Genomic DNA, 24,355 nt, shown 5'->3' on the forward strand with positions numbered 1-24,355 from the left:
GGCTGCAATGTTAAGTAACCCCCTCCCTCTCTCTCTCTTCCTCCCCCTCCTCCTCCTCTTCTTTCTTTCCCTCGTCTCCTACCCCCCCTCCCCCTCCTCCTCTGCCTTTCCCTCGTCTCCTACCCCCCCTCCCCCTCCTCCTCCTTTCCCTCGTCTCCTACCCCTCCCTCCCTCCCCCTTCTCTCTTTCATCTTCTCCTATCACTCTCTCTTACTCTTCTTCATTATCCTAACTCTCTCTTCTTATCCCTCGTATTCTCTTGCTCCCGTACTCTCTTCTACCTCTCTTCCTCCCTCCTCTCTTTTCTCCAACCTCCTTCTTACCTCCTCTTTCTCTTCTCCTGCTCTTCTTCCTCCTCCCACTTTTTTCTCTTCTCCCCTCCCCCTCCCCCTTTTCCTTCCCCCTCCCCCCTCTTTCCCTCCTTCTCTCCCCTTTCCCTCCCCATTCCCTCTTTCCTTCCCCTCCCCCCTTTCCCCCTTCCCTCCCCTCCCCCCTTTCCCTCTACCTCTCCCTCCCCCTCTTTCCCTCCCCCACTCCCCCTTCCCTCCCCTCCCCCCTTCCCTCCCCCTCCCCTCGTCACACACCTGTCTGCTCGGTCAACTTTGGTTCCTTCATTTGAATGAATATGTGAGACTTTTCCCTCTCGCTACTATGGTAATGTTCGGTTTCTCGTTGGTTGCGTCTGTCTGTTTGTCCGCTCGTTTGTCTGTCGAGTTCTTTGTTTGGTTGCGATATTAGCTCTCTTTTTCTGTTTTTGTTTCTCTGTCTGTCTGTCTGTCCGTCTGTCTCTCTCTCTCTCTCTCTCTCTCTCTCTCTCTCTCTCTCTCTCTCTCTCTCTACTTTTCACCTTTTTTTCCCTCTCCTCTCCCCTCTTTCTCCCTCCCATCTCACTTTTTCTCCTATACTCTCCCTTTTTCCCTTCTCCTTTCCCCTCCTCCTCCCCCCTCCTCCTACCCCTCCTCCTACCCCCTCCTCTCCTATCCCCTCCTCTCCCTACAAAAAAAAGGAAGGGAAATAATTCACCGACTATTACATCTCTCTCTCGACTTGCCCAACCTACGCCATCCCAATCAGCATTTCCGCGACACAAAGCCGGGCGGGTGTTGTTTTGGCGTAAATAATTGCGTAACAGCGCTTCGTACACAAGATGAAAGTATTATGATGACAAAGTGCCTAATTTTCCCCAAGTGCGGCGGAGTTGCGGAGATGCGACGGAAGGGGGGGGGGGGGGGGGGGAGTGTAAAATGAATTTCGTGGATGCGAGAATTAGAATGTTTGGTGGTTAGGTAATAGGGGTACGAGCGTAAAGTGATTTTTTTTGTGTGGATGCGAGGGTTAAAATGTTTAAATGTTTGGTAATACGAGATTGAAAAGATGGAATAGGTTATGGTTTGGTAAATAATAGAAAATGGATGTTTTTGTTTTTTATTATATTACGGGTCAGTTTCGCTTCGGAAAATAAAATGAAGCAAACAAAATGATCCCTGAATTAGAATGCCGAAATAAAAAGAGTTAAAAGAGAAAGTAGGATAATAGGAAAATTATACAAGAGCGTCAGCAGGTCCATGCGTCAGTTTTACGCTCCAGCTGATCACAAAAGAGAAGCAAAATTTTCGTTGCGACTGACAAGTTATGAGAGAACCGCGAGTGGTCAGCGAGGGAAACGTGATTAGTTTTTTTTTTCTCTCTCTCTCTCTCTCTTTCTCTCTCTCTCTCTCTCTCTCTGTCTCTGTCTCTCTTTTTTTTTTTTAGACTCCTAGTTTTCCTTTGTGGCTTCGTACCATTATGGTAATCATGCAGACTTTCAAGTTTCATTAGATGTACGTTTGTCTGTGTGTAACGAGGGGGGTGGGGGTGGGGGAGGGGTAGCCAGCGGGATGAATCTCCATTTTAGAATTTTATTACGTCACCGTAGGACATATAGTGACGTCATCTTTCCCTTCCGTTTTCTTTACTTGTCTTTTCTGCTTTTCATCGTTTTCTTTATCAAGTGACGAGATTTTTTCCCCCCTTATATTTTGGATATAATAAATTTTCCTCATAACGTCAGATCCATAGTGTCTAAATATGATCATACGAACACTCTCATATACTTTCAAATCGCACACCTATACACACGCACACAAAAAAGGAAAGATTCTTTTTTTCTTTTCTTTTTTATTGCAAAACTCTCTACTTCGATCTCAGGACAATAAATTATATCCCAACACATGTACCCATTGCTCTCCTGACCTATCACCCTCCCCCCCCACCTACATCCCCCCCTACACACCCCCATTCTGCCTCGGAAAATAATAAAAAATAAATTAATGCACGCACAGTCATGCTATGCGGTAACCGCTAGAGTACTTTCTCTCTTTCCCTCTTCCTCGCTCTTTCCTGCTCCTCCTCTTCCTCTTCCTCCTCCCCGTTCCCATCTTCTTTTTGGTCTCTCTTTTTTTCTTCTTTATCTTTCTTCTTCTTCATTTTCTTCTTTTTCTCCTCCTCATCATCTTTTTTTTCTATTTCCTCTTCTTCTCCTCCTTCTCCCCCTCCTCTTCCCATCTCCCCCTCCCCCTCACCCTTTCCCCTCTCCCCTCCCCCTCTCCCCCTCTCCCCTCCTCCTCCTCCCCTCCCCCTCCCCTCCCCTCTCCCCCTCTCCCCCTCTCCCACTTTTCGCTTTGCTTCAGGTATTTTTGAGGTTTTTGTGGCGGGAAAAAGATGATGATTTGACTTTAACCTTCGCCATTTCAAAAAAAAAATCATTGTGTCAAGGTCGTTCGTTCGTGTTTTTTTTTTAGTTTTTATATAGATTAATATATATTTTTATGGGGTTTTAATGCGGTTTTTTTTTTTTGTATATATGTTTTATGAAGTTGTTGTTATTTTTTTATGAGATTTTCTTTTATTTTTTTTCATTTGTTTAGTTTTTGTGATTATTTTTTTGTGTTTTTTTTTTTTTCTTCTTCTCGTGGATGATACTGAAAGGAAATAAAATATGAAACAAAACAAAAAAAACAAAAAGAAATGAGAAAAAATAGATAGATAAATCCATTAGAAAAAATAATGATGATAATATTAGTAATGATAATGAAAAAAAAAAATAATGATAATAATAAAACAACAACAACAACAACAACAACAATAAGCATTACACAATTTCCTCAAAAAGGCACCAGAGTAGAACTGAACATGCAACATGCAACGGGAAAAAAGAGCAATTGCTAACCTCATACATATAACAGGCTGATACGCCGAAGATAATAGTTTCAATAGCAATCGGATACTAGTCTGTAATACTCCGAATTATAAGGTATTATGGGATATACACTCGATGATTGCAGAATAACCTTTGCGTATTTTGTGTGCGTGCATTGTGGTTGTCTTTGTTGTGCTTACTGTTTTTAGTCTTATATTATATTATATTATATATATATTTATATATATATATATTTGTGTGTGTGTATATATATATGTTTATCTATTTATCTATCTATCTGTGTTCATATATATATATATATATATATATATATATATATATATATATGTAAACATATATATAGACACACACACACACACACACACTCAGATATTCACCTTCATAAATACATTTTCATCCAATTCAAACAAACGCACAAGCAACGAATGTGATAATGACAAGAAGAGCAAATCATAAGAAAACCAGAACAAGGAAAAAAAAAAAAATGAAAAAGACGAGATTGTGGCGGAGTCGAATCGCCTAACCTCTTATGTGACTAAGCGCTTTTCAACACCAATGTCATGGTATCTTATATAACGTAACGTAACGTAACGCTCTGTATGCGAATAGGAAGTCACAGGCTAACATATCTGGGTTTCTTTTTGTTCATGATTTTATGCGTGTGGATATGTACATTAATGTGGGATCGAAGTGTGATTAAATGTGCAAGGAAGAGGAGGGTCGAGGCCGGGTAGATCCAACACAGTTTCAAGAGTTTTGTGTTGGTGATTTAACTGAATATGCATTTGACCTTTGCTTTTCGTTTTCTCTCTGCTCCGCGTTTCTCATTTTCTCTTTCTTTTGATCTTCGTCTAACGGTTTTCACTCTGCGCTTTGTCCTCCTCTCGTTTTCTGTCCGGTCTTTTGTTTATTTACCTTTTATTTCAATTCTCTTTCTGGTCATTTATTCATATTGTTTCATTTTTCTTCCGTCTCATTTGTTTACCGATTGTTTCTCTTAATCTCCATTCCTTCCCCTTCTTCTCGTTCGTTCTCTCATTTCACTTTTCCCTTCATTTCTATCATTTCTCACTATTTTCTCCTCCTCCTTCCACCTGTTTTATCATCCCTTCCACTCCTTCTTTTGTACCCTTATTCCACCTGCCCTCCCCCCCTCCCCGCCTCCCCGCCCCCCCCCCCCCTTCCCCCCCTTCCCCATCCTCTTCAACGCCCCTCCCCCCCTTCTATACCCCTCCCCTCCCATTACCCCCCCCCCAATGCCCCCTTTCAATGCCCACTCAGCTACCCACGAATACCCCGCGGATGCCCCAGTCAGCGAAAGTTGCAACGGCCGCCTGCAAGCTGCGTAACCTAGACTTTCTCTCCCGCATCCGATGCTCAGCACGTCGGGCGCGTCCTCGATTCGTCGGCGAAACCTGCTCTTCCTCCTCCTCCTCCTCCTTCCTTCTTTCCTTTTTCTGTTTTCTCTCCTCCCTTCTTCGTCGTTCTCCTCCTCCTCTCTTCGTTTCTTTTTCTGTCATCTCTCCTCCCTTCTTCGTCGTCCTCCTCCTCCTCTCTTCGTTTCTTTTTCTGTTTTCTTTTCTCCTTTCTTCCTCCCTCTTCTCCTCTCTTCTTTTCTTTTTCTGTCTTCTTTTCTCCTTTCTTCCTCCCTTCTTTTCTTTTTCTATCTTCTTTCCTCCCTTCTTCTTGTCCTCTTTTCTTCTTCTTTTTCTCTGTCTTCTTTCTTTCTTCTCCTCTGTCTTCTCCTTCTTCCTCCTTTCCTGTCCGTTCCTCTTCTCATTCCTCCTTTCCTACCCCTTTTCCCTCTTCTCTCCACCTTTCCGTCTTCTCCTTCTACTCTTCTAACCCCATTCCTTCTACCTCCTTTCTTTATTATTTTCACCAATCTTTATTATTCGCTTATCTATGCTAATTCTTCGTCTCCTGCTTTTTTCTCTGTATTTTTCTTTTGTCGCGTCAGCTGGTCCAAAGAGAAGGAGGAGGAGGGGGAAAGGGGGGGAGGGAGGAGTAGGAGGAGGAGGAGGAGGAGGAGGAGGAGGAGGAAAGTAAAGACCCTGTGGATATTTATTTTCTTGTGTGTTCTATCTTCATCTTTTTATTTTTATATATATTTTTTTCATCCTCACGTTTTCCTTCCATTTTATTTTCATCTCAATTTCCTTTATTGTTCGACATGAGATAACGCCATATCATCTGCGATTTCCTTTCAACGGTTACTAAAAAAATAATCCTCCCCCCCCCCCACCAAAAAAGTGATAATGATAATAGTAAATCTTATAAAAAAAAAAAATAATAATAATAAAATAAATCTAGTAGAATCTAGAAAGCAGACCTTTTTGGCGCGTCTTCTGTTGCAAGGTCATGACCCAACATTGTACTTATGTTAAGGTCACTAGCCTCCTGATCTCATGGTAGGGGGCGCTGCGTGAGAGAAAATAGTGTGGGAAGAGAAAGGGAAAGAGAGATGTGGACAGAGAAAGGAGAAACGAGAGAGAGAAAAAAAGGAGGCATTAGATTTATCTTAGTCTCGGCGACTCGCTCTTCCATTTGCGTTTAACCCAGGTGTCTCTCTCTCACTCGTTTTCAAATGAACTGCGTAAATCATGTTCATTATAACTTTTACATAAATCCACCACTGCAATACACGAAAGAAACAAATCATAACTAAGATTCAAAAAGAAAAAAAAAAAACACAAAAGAATTTCGAAAAGATACGGTACAGGCGGCATTTTCGAAGCTGCTTCCGCCCGCCACCGCAGTGCGGCGCAAGTGATGTGGTTTCTTCGCGATGTGATGAATGAAAAGGTGTTTCTTTTCCTTTTCTTTTCCTTCCTCTCTTGCGCAGGACGCGTTCATCATCTATTTCCAGGTCACGCAAAACACCTAATGTAATTATATGTCGGATCTCATGACGTGAATCCGTGCATTAGTCTTACAAGAACGCTGTCTGTGCGAACGCTGATTTTCGAGACGGATTATCGTACCTGCGCATGACAGCTGATCGAATCATGCCTAACTGCGTCGAAAGTTGATTTGAAAATTATGCAGGAACAAATGGGGGTTTCTTTATTGCCCTCGTAACAAGAGGCTATAAGAGGGAAGAGGTATTTCTGATGGGAAATATATTAAAATTAACTAAGCGTACAGTTTCGGTTTTATATTCAAGGCACATCAATCACTCCCTAACCCGAGCAAGATAGAAATAAAATCCCACCCAATCGAAACCATAAATTAGAAGCCACACAAGTACAAAGTAGCCACACTTAGCCATCGCCATCCGCAATCTTCGGTCCTCATTTAACGGAAATTGGCTCTCAAATAAAGGCACTTCTCAAAGTCACCAGTCAGTAGCCCGACGCCATTTTGCTCACTCCCGCCATCAGTCGAGATGTCAACCTGTTATTACGGCAGATAAACTTGAACGGTAACTCATGCTAATGGGTTGCGTTGAGTTGATCGCCGCAACTCCGCTCCCGAAGACGAGAGAATCACAGGCGGTAATGGGATAATGGTTATAATAGTGACAAGGCATTTGGCTGCGCGCATGTGCCGGTGTTTTCCCGCCAGTGATGTTGGACTTCGAAGCTATGTTCTTAACTATTTTTTATTTTTTCTTGTCATTAATGTTCTAATAAACGTTATTTAGGTGAGATTTCGATATGATGAGTATCATTTCCCCGGGCAATTCTCATAAACAAAAGCATTACGCGATTCAAACCGTTAATAACACGGTATGATTAGGTGAAACTTCTTTTTTTTTGTGGATGTAAATTAAAGCGGTTGGAATTTTCATCAGATGACAACCAATTTGTCATGTTAAATGCATAAGAGTGTTATTTCCTGTTACGACGAACCATAGCATTTGAATTTTAAAAAAAATCGAAGAGCATAACCAAGCAACATTAATGATATGATACCGTGCAAGACCACAGTATCCAAACCTCTTTCCGGAAGAAGGAGAGAATTTGGGGGTGAAATTCTTAAATATTCTTACCATCTGTCCGCCCCAACTTCTCCAAATTAATGGAAAGGGAAAGTGAAGATGACTAGGCCTTTCCATTTTTCCCCCCATCCTATTCCCATCATTATCACGGGCTATCGCTTGCCTACCCCGCGGCAGAGCATGTGGTAAGGTTAGACAGGTGTGTATGGGAGGGAAGGCCGCCGGCTTATTGGCCACTGTTCTGCCTCCCTTTCATTACGCCGGTGTTATGCCTCCGACTGAGCTTAATTATTGGGTTTTGAAATATAGACAGAAGCGGGGGAAGGGGGTAAAGGGGGGAGGGGGGGAAGAAGATTTCTACATTTTTTTTCTCTATAGCTATGGTGACTTTTCTTTTTTTTGTTTTTTGTATGTTTTTTGTGTTTTGTTTTGTTTTATTAAGGGAAATGAGTGGTAAAATTTTCACACGCTTCTCGATGTTCATGCGTCTGGGATCCATCACATTGCGTTTCCGGCGACTCGTGACCTACATATTTTCGGTTACATTAGATGCACCTGTCTCCACTACAGAGTATTAATTCCCTCTTAAGTGCTTTTTTCTTCGTTTCTTTCTCTTTCATACCCTTGTTCTTTGCATTCTGATAGACCACGCATTGGTTTTAATAGTCTTGAGCGTATTCTTTTGTTTCCCGATGTGGAATCTAATACTACTTATACCTTGCCTTGTGGTACTGGATCCTCCTTCCGAATCCTCTTTCTTGTCTTCAGATTTCTTTCCCGGAAGGAGACTTCCTCTGCTCACATCCACTTATAATTCATATCCCCCCCCCCCCTTTTACCTCGCTTTCCTTCAGACCTCTCATAAAACATAAAACAAGTATCTGAATTAAGCTAAGAAAAAAAGAAAGATTACAAGCGTTCTACATTACGAAAGAAAATGGACGGTCCAGAGACGGCGAGCAATCATCTGCCATTTTTTCTCTTTTCTTTTTTTACTGAAAGCTCTCTGACCAACTTTTGCCCTTAACGACCACATCCGTAAGGGCTACGCGGCCACTGGCAAAGCATCAGCGCATGAGTCTTATAGCAGTACACGTGCGATAGGGAAAGTGGGTAATATGGGTATGAACTAACCCGCCTTTCTCTCTCTCGTCGCTTCGTCTCTATGACATGGGTACGTAAGAGCGAAATTCCACGCTCTCTCTTCCCGTATACAACCCGGGAAAGTTTTTTCTGCCGAGAGGACGTACCCATTTGAATACCACGCGTTTGACGTCACAGCAAGGGTCTAGTAAACACCGAATTTCTATATTCCAGAGACTAGATGTTCATTTTGTGTGGGGTGTGTGTGTTTTTTTTTTTCTTTTTTCTTTTTATTACTTCAAGAGTTTTTCTGACGGAGCGTTCTTTATTCGCAATAAATTATGGAATGTTTAGCTGATTATTTTATACTTTTCCTTCAAGCACAATAGAATTTACAGTGTTGGTTTGGTGATTCAGTTTTATTTTCTAAATCTCTATAGTATATCAGTTTCAATAAACCAGATAATAATGAAAAAACAAGATAATAAAATAAAAATATCCCTTGGCTTACAAAATAAACCCTTAACCTTCCGTGCCCCCCCCCCCCTCCCCAAGACATTTCCAGAGTCCCTGAACATGACTAAAGTCTTTTCCCCTTTTCTTCGCCCGCAGGTCCTCGTCCTTGCGGCCGTGGTGGCAGCCGTGGCCTCCCTGCCGCAGTCCAGCCATGAGCACGTGATCCAGGAGCGCTCGTACCCCGCCCCCGTCTACGGCCCTCCCCCTCCCCCTCCCCCTCAGTCTAAGGGGAAGGGAGGAGGCGGAGGCAAGGGCTTCTTCGACTTCGACATCTTCAAGGGCATCAAGGACCTGTTCAGCTTCGGGAAGGGCAAGGGAGGCGGCCAGGAGTACCACCCTGCCCCTCGTCCCTCGTACGGGCCCCCTCCCCGCCCTGCCTATGGGCCACCTCCTGCCCCTCCCAAAGGCAACTACGGCCCTCCCCCCAAGGCTCCCTTCCCGTCCAAGGGTAAGGGCCAGGGCAAGGGCCAGGGCAAGGGCTCTCACGGGCCACCTCCTCGCCCCATCGCCCCCCCCAAAGGTCATTATGGCCCCCCACCCCCTGCTCCGCCCAAGGGACACTATGGCCCTCCACCTCCCGCCCCTAAGGGACACTATGGCCCTCCACCTCCCGCCCCCAAGGGACACTATGGCCCTCCACCTCCCGCCCCTAAGGGACACTATGGCCCTCCACCTCCCGCCCCCAAGGGACACTATGGCCCTCCACCTCCCGCCCCCAAGGGACACTATGGCCCACCCCCTGCCCCACCCAAGGGTAATTATGGGCCCCCCCCTCCTGCACCCCACGGCTCCTACGCCCCCCCTCCCACCCCTGTCGCCCCCTCTCCCTCGTACTGGCGTCCCTCAGGCTCCCCAGCCCGGCTACGGCTCCCCCAAGCCAGGAGACATCATTGCCCCTTCGGCGCCAGTCCCTGTGCCTTCAGGTAACTACGGAGCCCCACCTGTGCCTCTGCCAGTCCCCGTCCCTTCGGATAACTACGGCCTCCCCCCAGTCCAAGCCCCTATCCCCGTCCCTTCGGATAACTACGTCCTTCCCCCAGTCCAAGCCCCTGTCCCCGTCCCTTCAGGCAACTACGGCCCTCCCCCAGTCCCTTCGGATAACTACGTCCTTCCCCCAGTCCAAGCCCCTATTACCGTTCCTTCGGATAACTACGTCCTTCCCCCAGTCCAAGCCCCTGTCCCCGTCCCTTCAGGCAACTACGGCCCTCCCCCAGTCCCTTCGGATAACTACGCGCCCCCACCGGTCCCCGTCGCCCCCGTGCCAGCCCCCACAGGCAACTACAATCCTCCTCCCGTCTTTGTTGCCCCTGCCCCTGCCCCTGTCCCTGTCGCCCCCGCCCCCTTCCCGTCGGGGAGCTACAACCCCCCTCCCTCCCCCTCGGCTCCCCTGCCCGACCTCAACCGCCCTCTGCCCTCGAAGCCCGACTGCGAAGCCTGCGACCAAGCCCCCTGGGTGCCCATGGAGGTTTCCGGACCCGTCGTCGCTCCCGTTGGGCCATTTGGTCCCGTTGGTCCCGTTGGTCCATTTGGTCCCGTTGGTCCTGGCCCCATTGACTCGGTGGATGTCGGCCGCGAAGTGTCCTCCCCGGGCATCATTGAGATCTCTCCTCCTGCGTGAGTATGGCGGAGGCTGGAGCGTGTTTGGCGGCGTGATGGCTTGATAATAATGATGGTAGTCATAATGTATTGACAATAAGGATAGTAGTGATAATGTCCTGATGATAATGATAGTGATAATGTCTTGATGATAATGATAGCAGTGATAATGTCTTGATGATAATGATAGTAGTCATAATGTCTTGATGATAATGATAGTAGTCATAATGTCTTGATGATAATGATAGCAGTGATTACATTACTAGTAATAAATGCTAAATGATAGGCTAAAGTTCCTTATTTTTTTCCCCGCAGCCCTGCTATCGACATTAGGTTTAACACAGACCTCCCTGTTGATGATGAACCCATTTTCATCGTAGAGTGAGTGGTTTTTTTTTTTTTTTTTTCATTGGAAATTTCGTTTTCTTTAGGTTCCATTCATGTTTATTTTCTGGATCAGAAAATTATAGTGTTTATATGGATTTTATGAGAAAAACTCTAAGAACTCAGTACAGTTGATGGAAGATTGAAACACTTGACTTAATTTACAAATATTCAAAATTCTCGTACTGAGTAAAGCATTCGAATCTCTCGTACCGAGTTATAATCATCAAACCAATCGACCTAATTTGACATTTTTTTTATTACAGAAACGTCTCTCGTGACCCTCGCGTGATTGAAGGCGGTGTGGCCCTTCCTGTCCTGAATAACGAGGTCATCTATGTATCCGAAGATCCCGCACCCGAATCCTTTACAGTGGTGTCTGATCCTATTAACGAGCCCGTCTTCATCACCGAAGGTAGGGAGTCCGATGCTCTTTTGTTTTATGTTGTTGTTTGACAGTTTCTATTTTCTTGTTGGGTTTATATTTCCGATCGTCTTTTTTTCGTTTTTTTTTTTGTTGTTGTGGTTGTTTTCTCAGATTTTTTTTTTTTTTTTTTTTTTGGGGGGGGGGGGTTAATTGTAGTTAGTGTTTCCAATCTGGATTTGTCTTGTTGTTGTGGTTTTGCTTCAATTTTCGATTTTTTAATTCTTTTTTTCTTCGGGATATTTTTTTTTTTCTTCTGAAACCAACTTTCTTTATGCTGTTACGTTTCTTAATGTCATATCAGCATATTTTCATAATTTACCTACTTGTCACAAATTTATAACATTTAACTATTCTTTTCATTTAGCTGGGGTTTTTTTTTTTTATTCACCTATGATATTTAATTATACTTAATTCAATAATCTTATCCTTTTTTTCCAGGCGTTTCAGCTCCGGCAGTCAACCTCTTCTCTGAAGATTCCGTCCGCGATTCTTTTGATGTAAATATTGGATTTCGTTATGATCCTTTTCTTTGCGTCTGATTGCTTGTTTGTTTACTTGTTTATGTTTGTTGCATAGCCCGTTTTTTCTATTATTTCTAATGCTCGTATGTATGATAACGTACATTTCCAAAAATAAAAGATCATTAGTGAACGTTATTGGAGTGATGTTATATTCGGCATTACTGAATAAAAAATCACGAATTTGATGATCAAGTTCAGAATTATAAGATCAATTATCAATAAAAAAGAACTCTAAAATAAGAAATATCAATAGAATAATAGAGAAAATAAGATTAAGATTGATTATAAGTAAAAATAATAGGAAATTAAAAATCGTAACCCATTTTCCTTTCCACAGATCGTCACTGCAGATGCCCCGGTGTTCATCGATGATTTGTGAGTTTTAAAAGAGCACAGTCTTTTAACACTTGTAATGAACTAACTCATATGTACATATTTGTGTGATTGCTTAGCACGTTTGATGATGATGATGATGATGCTTACAAACAGGGCGTTGAAGAATTTATTTTTTATAATTATTATCATTTATTATTATTATTATTTGTTATTAATGAGAAAAAAAGGAAATTGAAAGGAATTCAAAGATCTGGGATGAAGGGAGATTTTTTTATTAGTCATAAAGGTAAAATAATGTAGACCTACATTTGTCCTTAAGAACTTTTCTTTGGCTTTCTTTTATTCTGGGTCTTCTGATATTAAATTATCTCTGACCAGAATGAAAGAGATTATAAAAAAAAAAAAAAAAATTGTGACCTAAACGAAAATTCGTCAACGCTTTGTTTGTGAAATTTGAGTTGTTGCTTTATGTGTGTGTGTGTGTGTCTTGTGCTTTGCTTTGTTAACTGCAGTATGAAAGAATGACTAACTTGCTTGTAACTAACATCATCATAGGATTCAAAGTTGGAAAATAACACACTAACGTAGAATTGTCCACATTTTCTACACTATCAGTTTTATGTTTTCCTCGTCATGGCGGTTATCATATGCTACTAATAATACTAATAATACTAATAGAACAACCGAAAACAAAACGAAAATAGAGACAAAGGTAGACTAGTATTGAAGAGACGCAACGAATTACTAACAGAATGAATAGCATTTTGAACTAATCACGTTTCCCCCGCCAAAAAAACAACCCAGGCTCGTATCCCCCCCCGCCAAGACCAACTAACCCTAATGGTGTGAACCGACAGGTCTCTCCCGCCCGCCAATGTTGACATAGGAGCCTTTGGACGCTTACAAGCCCCAGTCACCAGCGAAGGACTGAATTCCCCCGCCACGATCCCTAAATCCTCCCCGTCCCCTGTCCCTAGCAATCCTACCCCAGATATCCTCCTCCTGAGTGAGGGACAGGAAGATATTTTGATCCCGAAAGACGCCAGTGGAGAAGTGTCTGACGCTGGGAGAAATGCCACGGGTTTAGATCTTTCGTCCTTCGTCGGCCTCCTTGATCTGGGCGCCGTGGACAACCCTCTCCTCAGTGACAGCGGCGAGATAATGCCTTGGTTCTGGACACGGTTCTGGAAGGTTCTCATTCTCCCGGTTCGTCAGATCGAACACCCATCCTCATTGTAGATTCGAATGAAGTTGCTGGCATTGCGGACGCTGGTGACGTCACCGAATCGAACCAGATCGGTGACGATGGTTCGAATCCCGAATTCCCACAGGACTTAGTAAGGGATTTGAATACAGTTGTCTTCACTGGAAACGAGATCGAAGTCCAGGATAGTGAAGAGGTCAAAGGAGACAACCATTCTACCGTTGACCTGTTCTTTGACACATCCTCTGACCCTCCGTCTTCAACACCCGCCTCCGTGGTGGAGAACTCGACAGCACTGCCTTTCCCTATAGCGAGCCTCGTGACAGACACAGCCGCTTCTTTTCTTCCAGTCGATGAAATCACGGAAATTGTCCTGTCGCCTGCGGTGTTTATCTCCTCCTCGCAGGGGAACGCAAGTAACCCAGAGGTGATTTCCTTGTCGGAGGCAGACGTCCTGAATATCAGTCAGCCGCTGACTGTCTCAGCCTCTCAGCCGGAAACTGTAAATCTTGCTGAACCTCCAGAGCTCCCTACGATATTTATTGTAGACCAAGATGTCAATTCCTCTGGCAAGAGTCTCGACCTAATTCGAAACACGTCGATTATTGTCATTGAAGATTCATTTGATAATTCTTCACAAAATGCACAAATAAATCTCACCACGTCTGTTGTGGGAATTGAGGACAATGAACACGGAGAGATTGATGGCACTGAAGGAAAAGGTACTGAGGATAATATCTTCATTAACCCTTTCTTTGACTTGCCTGAACTGAACTCCTTCATTTTGCCAAAGGAACTTAATAACCAGGAAATAATACAAGGTAATTTCACCGGTTTCCAAGATGATTTGCAGTCAGAATTCGGTTCTGGGATTAAGAATGTGTCTTTAGTAGAAGGTTCTATCTTGCCTTTAACTGTAGGAACTGCAGAGGACATCCAATCAGTGTTTTTACCCAACGAGACGACTCTGAATGAGGGACAACAACCTGCCAATGTGTCATCACCAGAAATTGCACAAATTGTGTCTCCCATTAGTCTAGATGACGACCTCAAAGGCAACACTTTCCTCTCAGACGATTCTGCTGAAGAGAGTGATGAAGAATCTGGCTTTGTGACAGACTTCTCCAACTTGGAATTCTTCACAACTGGAATCTCGAATGACCTCTCGCTGGAGGAAGAAGTGGCTTCCAATGACTCGACCTTTGCCCCAGAGACATCGGGTGTGCGGGAAATACTGATAGGGTCAGAGACGACCTCCTTGGCTCCGGACCCCACCCTGCTTCTGGCCCTGTCACGACTCGTGGCAGGATCAAATGAAGTATTAGAGAATACGGAGGCTTCGACAGGTGCCATCTTTAGTCTGACCGAGGCTCTGAGAAATAATTCCAATCACCTGAAAGTCTCGCCACCTGAAGGATCCCAAGAGGACAGTGGAAATGCCTTGGATTCCTTCCTCCCTACAATGGGTGTTGATTCAGAAAATCTTGTGACTGGCACTCACACCGAGACAGGCAGCAAGCCAATGCATGCAGCGCTTGTCCAACCAGCAGCTCTTCCGTTTCCAGCACAGATAAATATGTTTGATATCTTGCAAGGACTCCAGATGTTCCAGCAGGTCCAGGAGATGCAAAATAACATACAGCTTCCAGAACAGAACCTTATGCCGCCCCCTGAGATCGAACCGCAACACGAGGACCACTTCGATGTCCAGATGACCGGGTTCACGGTGACCCCCGCGTCCGCCTTCATGGATTCTGGCTTCCTTCAGGCACTCCTTCCCCAAGCGTCGTCCGACCCGACGTCCCCCAGCCTCCCCCAGATGTCTTTCCCCATTGTCAACGTGCCCTACTTCGTGCCCTCAGATTCCCCCTCCTCCCAGCTCCCCACCAGCGCCTCAGATGTGTTTCTGCCTCTGCTTATTTTCCCGATGCCCTTGATGGAGATGCCGCAGGCCGCGGCACAGGCTCGCCCGCCATCTCCATCACCGTCAATATCTCCTCCATCCTCGTCTCTAACCTCCAACCCCACGTCCATCGACACCTCCGGCCAGGAACCTCCTCCAAGAAGGTTTGCTGAGTCCTGGAGTACATTCTTCCAGACACCTCACACCTCCGCCGCACCCTGCATGTCCCGACACCATTCATGAGGATCGCATGACCACATTCCACTCTATCAGAGAGAAACCTGTGCATGAACCACTAACCCATTCCTTCGCGTCTGACTTTCCTGAATGAAATTGATGTTATATTTTGAAATCTGGAATATACGCACGTGAGTCTCATTTTCCCTCTCATCCCTTTTTCAGCTCGACTGGCGTCCCCCTCCCCGACTTCACCTTCTCCCTTTCGGAGCCCCAGGTCATCAACGAGGGTCAGCCCATCTTCCTCACCTCCTCCGAAGGGTCTCCAGGTCTCCCCGAACTGGTTTCAGTTTCCGACGCCCAACTCCAGTCCATCGGCGAGCCCACCGTCGTGTCCGTGTCTCAGCCTGAGGTGCTGACGGTGTCCGAGCCTGACGTCCCCGCCGTCTACGAAGCCCCGGTGACCTTCCAAGACCCCTTCCTCGCCGAGAACCCCGTTACCATAGAAGACTTCATCGTGGCCGACGAGCCGGTCAACTTCGACACCTTCATCCCCGACACCGCCATTCGCGCCGGAGACTTCGGGCAAGACGTCACCACCGTCGGCCAGGCTCAGTTCGTGGACGAGACCTTCGGCGCCGCGCAAGGTCCCCAGTCCGTCGGAGTGTCCCTGCCCGAGATCGCTGGCGTGTCCGAGCCCGAAGTTGTGTCCGTGTCCCAGCCTGAGATCCTGACCGTGTCCCAGCCTGAATTCCTGACCGTGTCCCAGCCAGAAGGCCAGAGGTGAGTGACCTTTCGAGAAGTGGACTGCCCCAAATACCCTTAACCCCCCCCCCCCCCGCCTCCCGAGGACCCAGTTCCGGTTCCTCGTCATACGAACATCAACCCAACTGCCTAAGACTGCCACGCAACATTCATAATCAATGTAAATATCACATAAACCATCTTCACATTACATTTTCCAGATATTAAAAGTAAGCTCATATCAGATAAACCATTTTCACTTTACATTTTCCATACATTAAAATCTAATCGATATCAAATAAACCATTCTGCACATATTAAGACTAAGTTGATATCAAATAAACCATTTTCACTCTACATGTTTCATATCTTAAATTTCTAAATCAAAAAGACTATCCTTTCCGAAGGACGTTACACTCACTTTTAAAAGGAAGCACACTTCTGCACAATTATAAAATATATTCATACTCATAAACGGCACATATAAAGGAAGCACACTGTTTATATGTATTATATTTCACATATATTCCCTGTATACTTACCCAAAACTGGATACACATGTACTAAAGCTCCCACGCACTTCTGTAAATTCAAGCACACACCTACACATACTTGTAGACCTACTCACGTGCACACACACACACACACACACACATACACACACATACACACACACACACACACACACACACACACACACACACACACACACACACACACACACACACACTACACACACTTACACACACTTACACACACTTACACACACACACACATACACACTTTACCAGCACTACTTAAGCACGTACTGTCCGCCCTCCAGTTTGTTAATTGAAGTAGACTGATATATTATTATTCTGTAGATGAAATATAATGCTGTTGAATTGTTAATAATTCAACAAAGGCATGAATAACTTGAGGTAGATTCTGAAGGAAACTGTTATTCATTTTTTGCACGTTGTTGTGCATGAAGTATATTAAAATTTTACCAAAAGCAATCCCTTTTCAAAAAAAAAAAAAAAAAACGGATAATATTCAACAAAATATTCAACATCATAAAATCATTATTAGATCTGATAATTAGATCATTTTTCTCTGAAGAAAAGGATACGAATGAGAATGAATAACTCTTTAAACGAAAGGTATATAACTGATGCGTGTAATTCTGATGAATAATTAATCGGGACGTATCGGTTACATCTTTTGCGTTGTAAAGTTTATTCAATCTCATTCATGCCTCTCTGTATGCGGGAAACGTGATATTTCTTTTGAATCTAACAATGATTTTCTCTTTCCCACAGTTTATAGTCATGTTTCTCTATATATCATCATGAACTCTAATCACGTTCCCTACGTTCACTATGCACTTGAGTCACGCCCTTAAAAACAAATTAAATAAAAATAATCATGATAATGAAATAAAAGAATTAAAAAGTGGGATTGCTTAGGGTATATCTAAAGTAGCAACGACTGCCGTACTCCCCCCCCCCCCTCCGTGCCCCGGAAGTGCCATGTGCATGCTAACGAGGGTGTTGCATGTCTCCCCAGCCTACTGACGGCGACTCTACTTGATCCAGCTGGCGACGTCCCTTTCTCCGTCATCCAGCTTGAAGATGTCCAACCTCCTACCCAATCCTTCTTTCCCGATATTCGCTCACAAGGGGTTCTTCAGGAGACCTCGGCTGCGGCAGGTGTCCCCCTCCCCGGCCTCAGTTCCCCCCAGTTCGTAAGCTCTAGCCAGGGTGCGGTCGGTGGCAGCGAGATTCTGTCCCTCTCCGAGCCGCAGGTGGTGTCCGTGTCCCAGCCGGAGAGCGTTTCCGTTTCCGAGCCGCAGGTGGTGTCCGTTGAGCAGCCGCAGGCAGGCCAGGCTTTCTCAGCTCCCGAGTCGAACATCCAGCAGGCCGTGCTCACGATGGTCATCCCGAACGCTCCTGACATCTTCACGCCCCAGGCCGATGGGATTTTGGTGTCCAGCGGCATCCCGCAGTCTTCCTTTACCGACATTCGCTCCGAAGGGGGTCTCCAGGAAATCTCGGCACCGGTGGGCGTGCCTCTCGGCGGCCTGGGCTCCCCCCAGTTCGTAGGTTCCAGCCAGGGCGAGGCCGGCGACAGCCAGGTCGTGTCAATCTCCGAGCCGCAGGTGGTGTCCGTGTCCCAGCCGGAGAGCGTGTTCATCTCCGAGCCGCAGCAGGTGTCCTTCGAGCAGCCGCAGGCAGGCCAGGCGCCGCAGAGCAACATCCAGCAGGCTGTGCTCACCATGGTCGTGCCCAACGCTCCCGACATCTTCACGCCTCAGGCCGATGGGATCTTGGTGTCCGGCGGCATTCCTCAGGGGCAGGGAAACAGTATCGGATTTCAGGATACTGTAGGAATTCTTGAGGATACTTCCTTCTCCTCCTTCTCCCAGGGCGCCGCTGCTGCCCCTGAGGCCGGCCAACCACAGGCCACTTTCGTCTCTCAGCCAGCATCCGTTGGAGTGCCCCTGCCGGGACTGAGCTCAGCCCCGAGAGACAGCGGAGCCTCTCAGATCACGCAAGTGTTCCCTTCGGTCGGTAACCTCGGGCCAGTGAGCACGGGCGGAGTGCCCCTCAGTGCCGTTGTACCCGCTAGCGCTCAGAACTTCCCTCCTCCCCCCGCTTTCCCGCAGGCCGAGGCCGACCCCCAGGCCTTCGGCAGCGGCTCCATCGTGCAGGTGCCCCTCTCGGGCTCTGGCTCCGTGGGCCAGGACGCCTCCATCTTCCCGAACAACCCCGGCCAGAGCCAGGTGATCCCCGTGTCCCCCGTTCAGTTTAACTCCGTGTCTGAGCCCCAGCTGCTCCAGTCCTTCTCCTCGGCCGCCGTGCAGGATGCCATCGGCGTGCCACTCGCTGCCACCTCCCCCCAGGTGAAGACCCCAGACATGAGCGCCCTCCCCTTGGCTGACCCCTCCTCCTCCTCCTCCTCCTCCCCATCCTTCCCCCCCTTCTCCCAGGAACCCCAGCAAGTCGCCCCGCCGTCCAAGTAAGTCGGAACGAACGAGCCTTTATTTTCTCTCCCTTCTCTCTCTTTAGACCCCAGAGTGCATTTTGCCTTGCTCCTCGGCCTCGAGGGCTGTAGACTAACACGTGGATGTGCAAGGCCTTGTCATTTAGCAGTGCGCGATATGTTGTACTTAAACTAATTAATGAAAATAGGAGCGTACTAATAGGACCCTCGGTTGTAAATGGATTTATCTCCTCAACACACTAATCCAAGGATGAACGAATGGATCGATGCTTGTCTCTGTCATTCCCTTTCTTGAACCCTTAAAGAGAGAAAAAAAAACGCATCAAGCCCCTTAAGAGGCATCACCCTGCAGTACAAGTGTTTGTGTATATATATGTATATATATATATATATGCATATATATATATATATATATATACATACACACATATAATATATAAGCCAACCCCTCAGTGCAAATGTGTGTTTATATGCACATATATATACACACATATATAAAACGTACACACCATGTCTGACCTCAGTTCTTTATTTCCACAGCGCCCTGTTTGACTCAGCTGCGTCAGATGTGATTCAGGAAGTTCCATCACCGTAAGTGCTCCTAAAATTCTCGTCTTGTCTTGTCATCTGTCTGTTTACATGTGTCTGTATATGTCTTAATTTGTCCGTTTGTCTGTCTACATGTCCAAACGTCATATGTCCTGTTGTCCAGAAATGCATGTCCTGTAGTTTGTGTAGAATTTACGTGTGTTCAGTCTCGTGGGTGTCCGCACGCAAACCACACATACTCGCCCGCACTCACACGCAAACAAGCGAACAGGGGGAAGAAAATAACACACTCTTTGCACCTCAACAGAATCCTCACCAATGACTTCGACCTTCGGGTTGAGTCAGCACCTCAGGAACCCGATCAGCTGTACTCGCCACCTGCCACCGAGTGAGTCACACTACCGTCTCCTCGTACATAGAGTAGACCCACTTTTCCATTCATGCGGATTTGTGAATGAACGAGAACGAGTCTATTCCGCGATACAGTATACGCAGTTCGTGGTGTATATCTTGAATTCGTGGAATTGCTCGTTCTCCTTCACAGCTGTTCTGCATTTGTCACGTCTTTGCATCTATTTCCCATTCATTAGTTGAAAGATGCTTTCGTACCTTGAAAACAGACGCATAAATGGTTTTAGTTACATTCTGCTTAGTATTGGTTAAGTCGAGAAGAAGATTTAGATAACATTGCTCATAAATGCATTTAACTGCTATTACATATATATCCTTATAGTGTTTAAGACATTTAAATATTACTTAATAACATGCCAGTTAACCATGACACCGGCTGGTAGTTAGTCACCTGTATACTAACATGATATACTACAGTACGAAATATACTAACGGTCTTTGTTGAGTAATCTATTAGATTTTGGTAAGTCTTTGTATATGTAGATTGTGTGTTGTCCTATGTCCTTTGTATTATATGTCACATATGTGTTGGTAGTTACTGCTTGTGTGTAGTTAGTTGTAATGGTAGATACTCAATGGTAGATGCCCATGGTGAGTGTTGTGGTATTCCTAGTAGGGGCATATTCACATACTCATTACTGTGTATTGTCACTTCTACATTCGAGTATATACTGTGCGACCCGTGTTGTTGTGTTTTAACAAGTACTAATCACAGAGATATTTGTGTTTGTGTTTTATGTGTAAAAAGATACTAACCCACTAAGGTAAAGATTTTATGACAAACTTAGTCCCAACTCGAACTGACGACGGAGCCCCTGACGTGACCTCTCCTGACCTAACATTCGCGAGAATGACGTTATCACTGATCACATTTGGACATCGCTCCTTCCTCCTCCCACCACCCTCCTCCGTCGCCGCTCCAAAGGGGATATGGGAATCTCGTCCCTGTCTTCCCCTTCTTCCCCTCAATTAAGGTCACGTAAGGTCATCTAACTCCATCTATGGTCACGTGATCAACCGCGCCATCGCCCTTCAGAAGCAACGAAGAAATTTCCGAAGAAGATTTGACTCGGCCCACTCCGCCGCCACCTCTTCCTGCTCCTTCTCCTCCTCCTCCTCCTCTTCTCCCTCCGTTTCCCCCTTAAACTTTCCCTGCCTTGTGCTTGGTAATCCTCAAGACATAAAAATCGCGTCCTTTAGCCCAAAGCTTTCCTCCACCTCTGTCCCCCTGCTTTCCAGTGCATCTCGATTTTTTGCTTCGACACACCATTAGTGCCTTTTTAATAAGTCTATTTTGTCGGTTCGAAAGTCTCTCCGCCCCCTCCTTATTACTAGTCTTAAAACAAGTCCGTTTTTTATTATAAATACACTCTTAATTGGTTTTATAACATAATTAGTTCGAGGATCACTTTTAGCGAAACTGGGTTTTGCCTTTCGGTGACATTAAATTCACATTTTCTTTAAACTTGGGAGATCTTGTTTTCTTCTTAGTAAAATCTGCAAGGATAACTTCATTATTTTGTATGAGCCCAAAATATATCATATCTATGAATATTAATTATATATTTTTTGGTTCATAGATGATTTTACTAGATGGAAATGAAGTCTTCCTTTTTATTCACATCTCAAGGCACGCCTCTACTTTCTGCACAATGGAATCCAGAATCTCGATTTGGTTTATTCACTGCTCATTTTTTAGGATACAGACTCGCGAGGGATGAAGAAATAATGGTTGATTTAGATCTGTAATTAGTGATTTTTTGCATGGTAATCTGGTTGCAGCACTTTGGGATCATCTGTGATAATCCATTAGGAACAATGTCACTGTGGTCAGCATGGAGACCTGCATAACATTTAGAAAACATCGGTGGAATTCCGTCTCTATAACTCTTGCTCGCTCGTTATTTACATTCTTCCTTCCTTTTCCACTAACCTCTCGGTGCAAACTCTGGTCACCTTCCAGAGCTCTGTCAATAATTTAGATTCCACAATGACGTGATCTACATGTATGGTTAATAAGTCTATAGAAAAAAGTTCTATACTTATTGTAATTCAGATATCAGTTTGTAGAATCAATTCAAAGTTCGTCATTTTGGAATCTGCATGACTTTTGACCCGAGCTCACAGCCTCCCTGACCTCCCGTTTGCTGGCCTCTGACCTCTCACCCTCGTCTTTCCAGCACCTCTCTCACTGACACAATCGACGTACGCACAGCAGGCCAGGCTTCCAGCGCCGCTAACACAGCAAAGAGTCTAACCCTAACACAAAGAGCGAACGCGGTCTCGGGCCAGGCGGCCGGACCCAGGCTTCGGCCCCTGGTCGTGCGGCGGAAGCCCGAGGAGGGAGCGCCCCGTCGGGTCAGGAACTTCAAGCCCTTCGACAGCGACGAGGCGGGCTTCGAGTACAGCGCCCCGGGCCAGCGGGTCCAGATCGTCTTCGGAAACCGCACGCCCAGGACCCGATTCTCAGGTGAGGAGACCATTCGCGAGACGCGCGGGACCGCCAGGTCCGTGAAGGTCGGCGGCGCGGGCAACTCGGTGTCCTCGCGCGCCCAGACCAAGGTCTCCGCGAGCGCCAAGCCGGTCGTCGCGGAGGAAAAGCAAATTAGGTTTACCGCCCGGACCACGACCGAGGCCGAACCCACCACCACCACCACTACCACTACCACTACCACAACTGAACCTACAACCACAACGACCACCACCACTACCACCACAGCCAGACCGACAACCACAACCACAACCACTGTCCGACCGACCACCACGACCCCCCCGCAGCCTTCAACCACGACCGAAGTGGAGGTAGAGGAAACCGAGGCGCCCACTACGACCGCGACCCCAGAGGTCTCGCCGTCGACGCCCCGCGGACTGATCCTGCGCAAGCGCGTCCGCCCCCTCGCCCGCCGCCCCTTCTTGCAAAGGACTCCCGGACGCTTCACCGCAAGGACCAACGGCACCCTCAGGCGGCGCCCCAGCGTCTCCGTAATCCTCGCGAGCGACCTGAAGAAGAACAGCGCCAAGGACACCAAGGGGGAGAAAGCCGAAGGTACCGTGAAGGAGGTGGAGCGCCAGGAGGTGTCTGAGGTAGAGCAGGAGGAAGCCCCGTCGGAGGCTCCTCCTGCCGAGAAGGCTGACGAGGAGCAGACGTAAGTATGACGGACTCGCTGACGAAAGGACTGCCACAGGTATGACGCTTAGGCCACTTACGACTGCCCGGGGAAACGGAAGGAAAGACGGACGACTTTGCTTAGTTCTGTGAATGACATAAACTCTTTGACTGCATAGGCTAACGTAAACAACAACCTACTTAAATATATTCATTAAAGATAGCCACCTTAACCAAGCAGCATTCTAGATAAGTTCTCACCCGCCCTCCCGCACGAGAGAAGAGAAAGGAAGGACAAGAAGGCAGACGCTAATAATCTCTCTCCCACTTGCAGCTTCACGGGCGTAGTGGACGTGCGAGCCGGCAACTCGGGCAAGTCGCTCTCGGATGTCCAGCCGCAGAGGAACAACATCGGCTTCGTGTTCCCCCAGAGACGCGACCCGATCTTGCCCTTCGGAGCCCGCCTGGACCGAAGAAGACCAGGGACATTCTTTACTAACACCAGAACTGGTAACTAACTAACTAACCAACTCCCCCTACCACCCTACCTCCCAACCCACCCCTGCCCCTCCCCGTCCCTATCCCCTGCCTCATCCAGACTTACTTGTGCCCCTCCCAGACTTACCCACGCCCCTCCAAGGCTTGCCCATGCCCCTTTCAAGCTTACCCATGCCCCTCCCTCCCGTTACCCTCCCCACACATACACAGTGCATGCCTGACTTGTGACTGACGGACATGCCTCCCCAGGCAGCGAGCCTCCATGCAATCAGAGAGCGCCCCGTGTGCCCCTTTCCCCGCCACGTCTAACCGCCCGCCCTCCTTCCAGGCTCCCCCCCACTAACCACACAACCAGCCACCACGACGGCCACCGCGCCCGCCCCCTCTAACCCCGCCGGCACCCCGCTCCCGCCCGTCATCCCCCTCATGCCCTTCATCGTGGCGCCCGTGTTCACGCCCGTGGTGGCGGGACCCCCCCAGGACCCCCCCGCCCTCCCCAGCACCGACCTCACGCCCCCCTCAGACTCCCCCAGCCGACCCAGCCTCGCGCCGCGCCTGCAGCGGGTGTTCCCGAGCCAGCGGCTCATCCAGAGCATCCGCCAGGAGCAGTCCTCGTCGTCGTCAGAGTCCACGCGGGAGACGTCGAGCCGCACCAGCACGTCGCAGCTGCTCGCGGCCGCCGGCATGCTGCAGAAGCTGGAGAAGTCCAGCAGCAACAGCAGCAGCAAGAGCAGCAGCAGCAGCCAGCAGGAGAGCAGTTCCTCCTCGCTCTC

General features: G+C 46.9%; 2 protein-coding genes across 2 annotated transcripts in view; both read left to right on the plus strand.

Annotated features, from left to right (window-relative positions):
• Positions 1-23,572, plus strand: part of LOC125039033 (calphotin-like) — a 45,684-nt gene extending 22,112 nt beyond the window's left edge. The window contains exons 2-13 of the mRNA XM_047632752.1: positions 8,838-9,495; positions 9,569-10,355; positions 10,653-10,718; positions 10,988-11,136; positions 11,587-11,645; positions 12,007-12,044; positions 15,515-16,072; positions 17,582-19,033; positions 19,559-19,609; positions 19,875-19,955; positions 22,159-22,448; positions 23,419-23,572. Coding sequence (XP_047488708.1) covers positions 8,838-9,495; positions 9,569-10,355; positions 10,653-10,718; positions 10,988-11,136; positions 11,587-11,645; positions 12,007-12,044; positions 15,515-16,072; positions 17,582-19,033; positions 19,559-19,609; positions 19,875-19,955; positions 22,159-22,448; positions 23,419-23,432 — 4,203 coding nt within the window. The 3' untranslated portion in view covers positions 23,433-23,572. The remainder of the gene's footprint in view (positions 1-8,837; positions 9,496-9,568; positions 10,356-10,652; positions 10,719-10,987; positions 11,137-11,586; positions 11,646-12,006; positions 12,045-15,514; positions 16,073-17,581; positions 19,034-19,558; positions 19,610-19,874; positions 19,956-22,158; positions 22,449-23,418) is intronic.
• The window catches only part of LOC125039034 (proline-rich receptor-like protein kinase PERK9), a 1,218-nt gene continuing 334 nt past the window's right edge, over positions 23,472-24,355 (plus strand). The window contains exons 1-3 of the mRNA XM_047632753.1: positions 23,472-23,594; positions 23,747-23,768; positions 23,911-24,355. The exon at positions 23,911-24,355 is cut by the window's right edge and continues 334 nt beyond it. Of these exons, the coding sequence (XP_047488709.1) occupies positions 23,472-23,594; positions 23,747-23,768; positions 23,911-24,355 (590 nt within the window). The remainder of the gene's footprint in view (positions 23,595-23,746; positions 23,769-23,910) is intronic.

This window comes from Penaeus chinensis, chromosome 26 (assembly GCF_019202785.1).
Source record: "Penaeus chinensis breed Huanghai No. 1 chromosome 26, ASM1920278v2, whole genome shotgun sequence".
Classification (NCBI taxonomy): domain Eukaryota; kingdom Metazoa; phylum Arthropoda; class Malacostraca; order Decapoda; family Penaeidae; genus Penaeus; species Penaeus chinensis.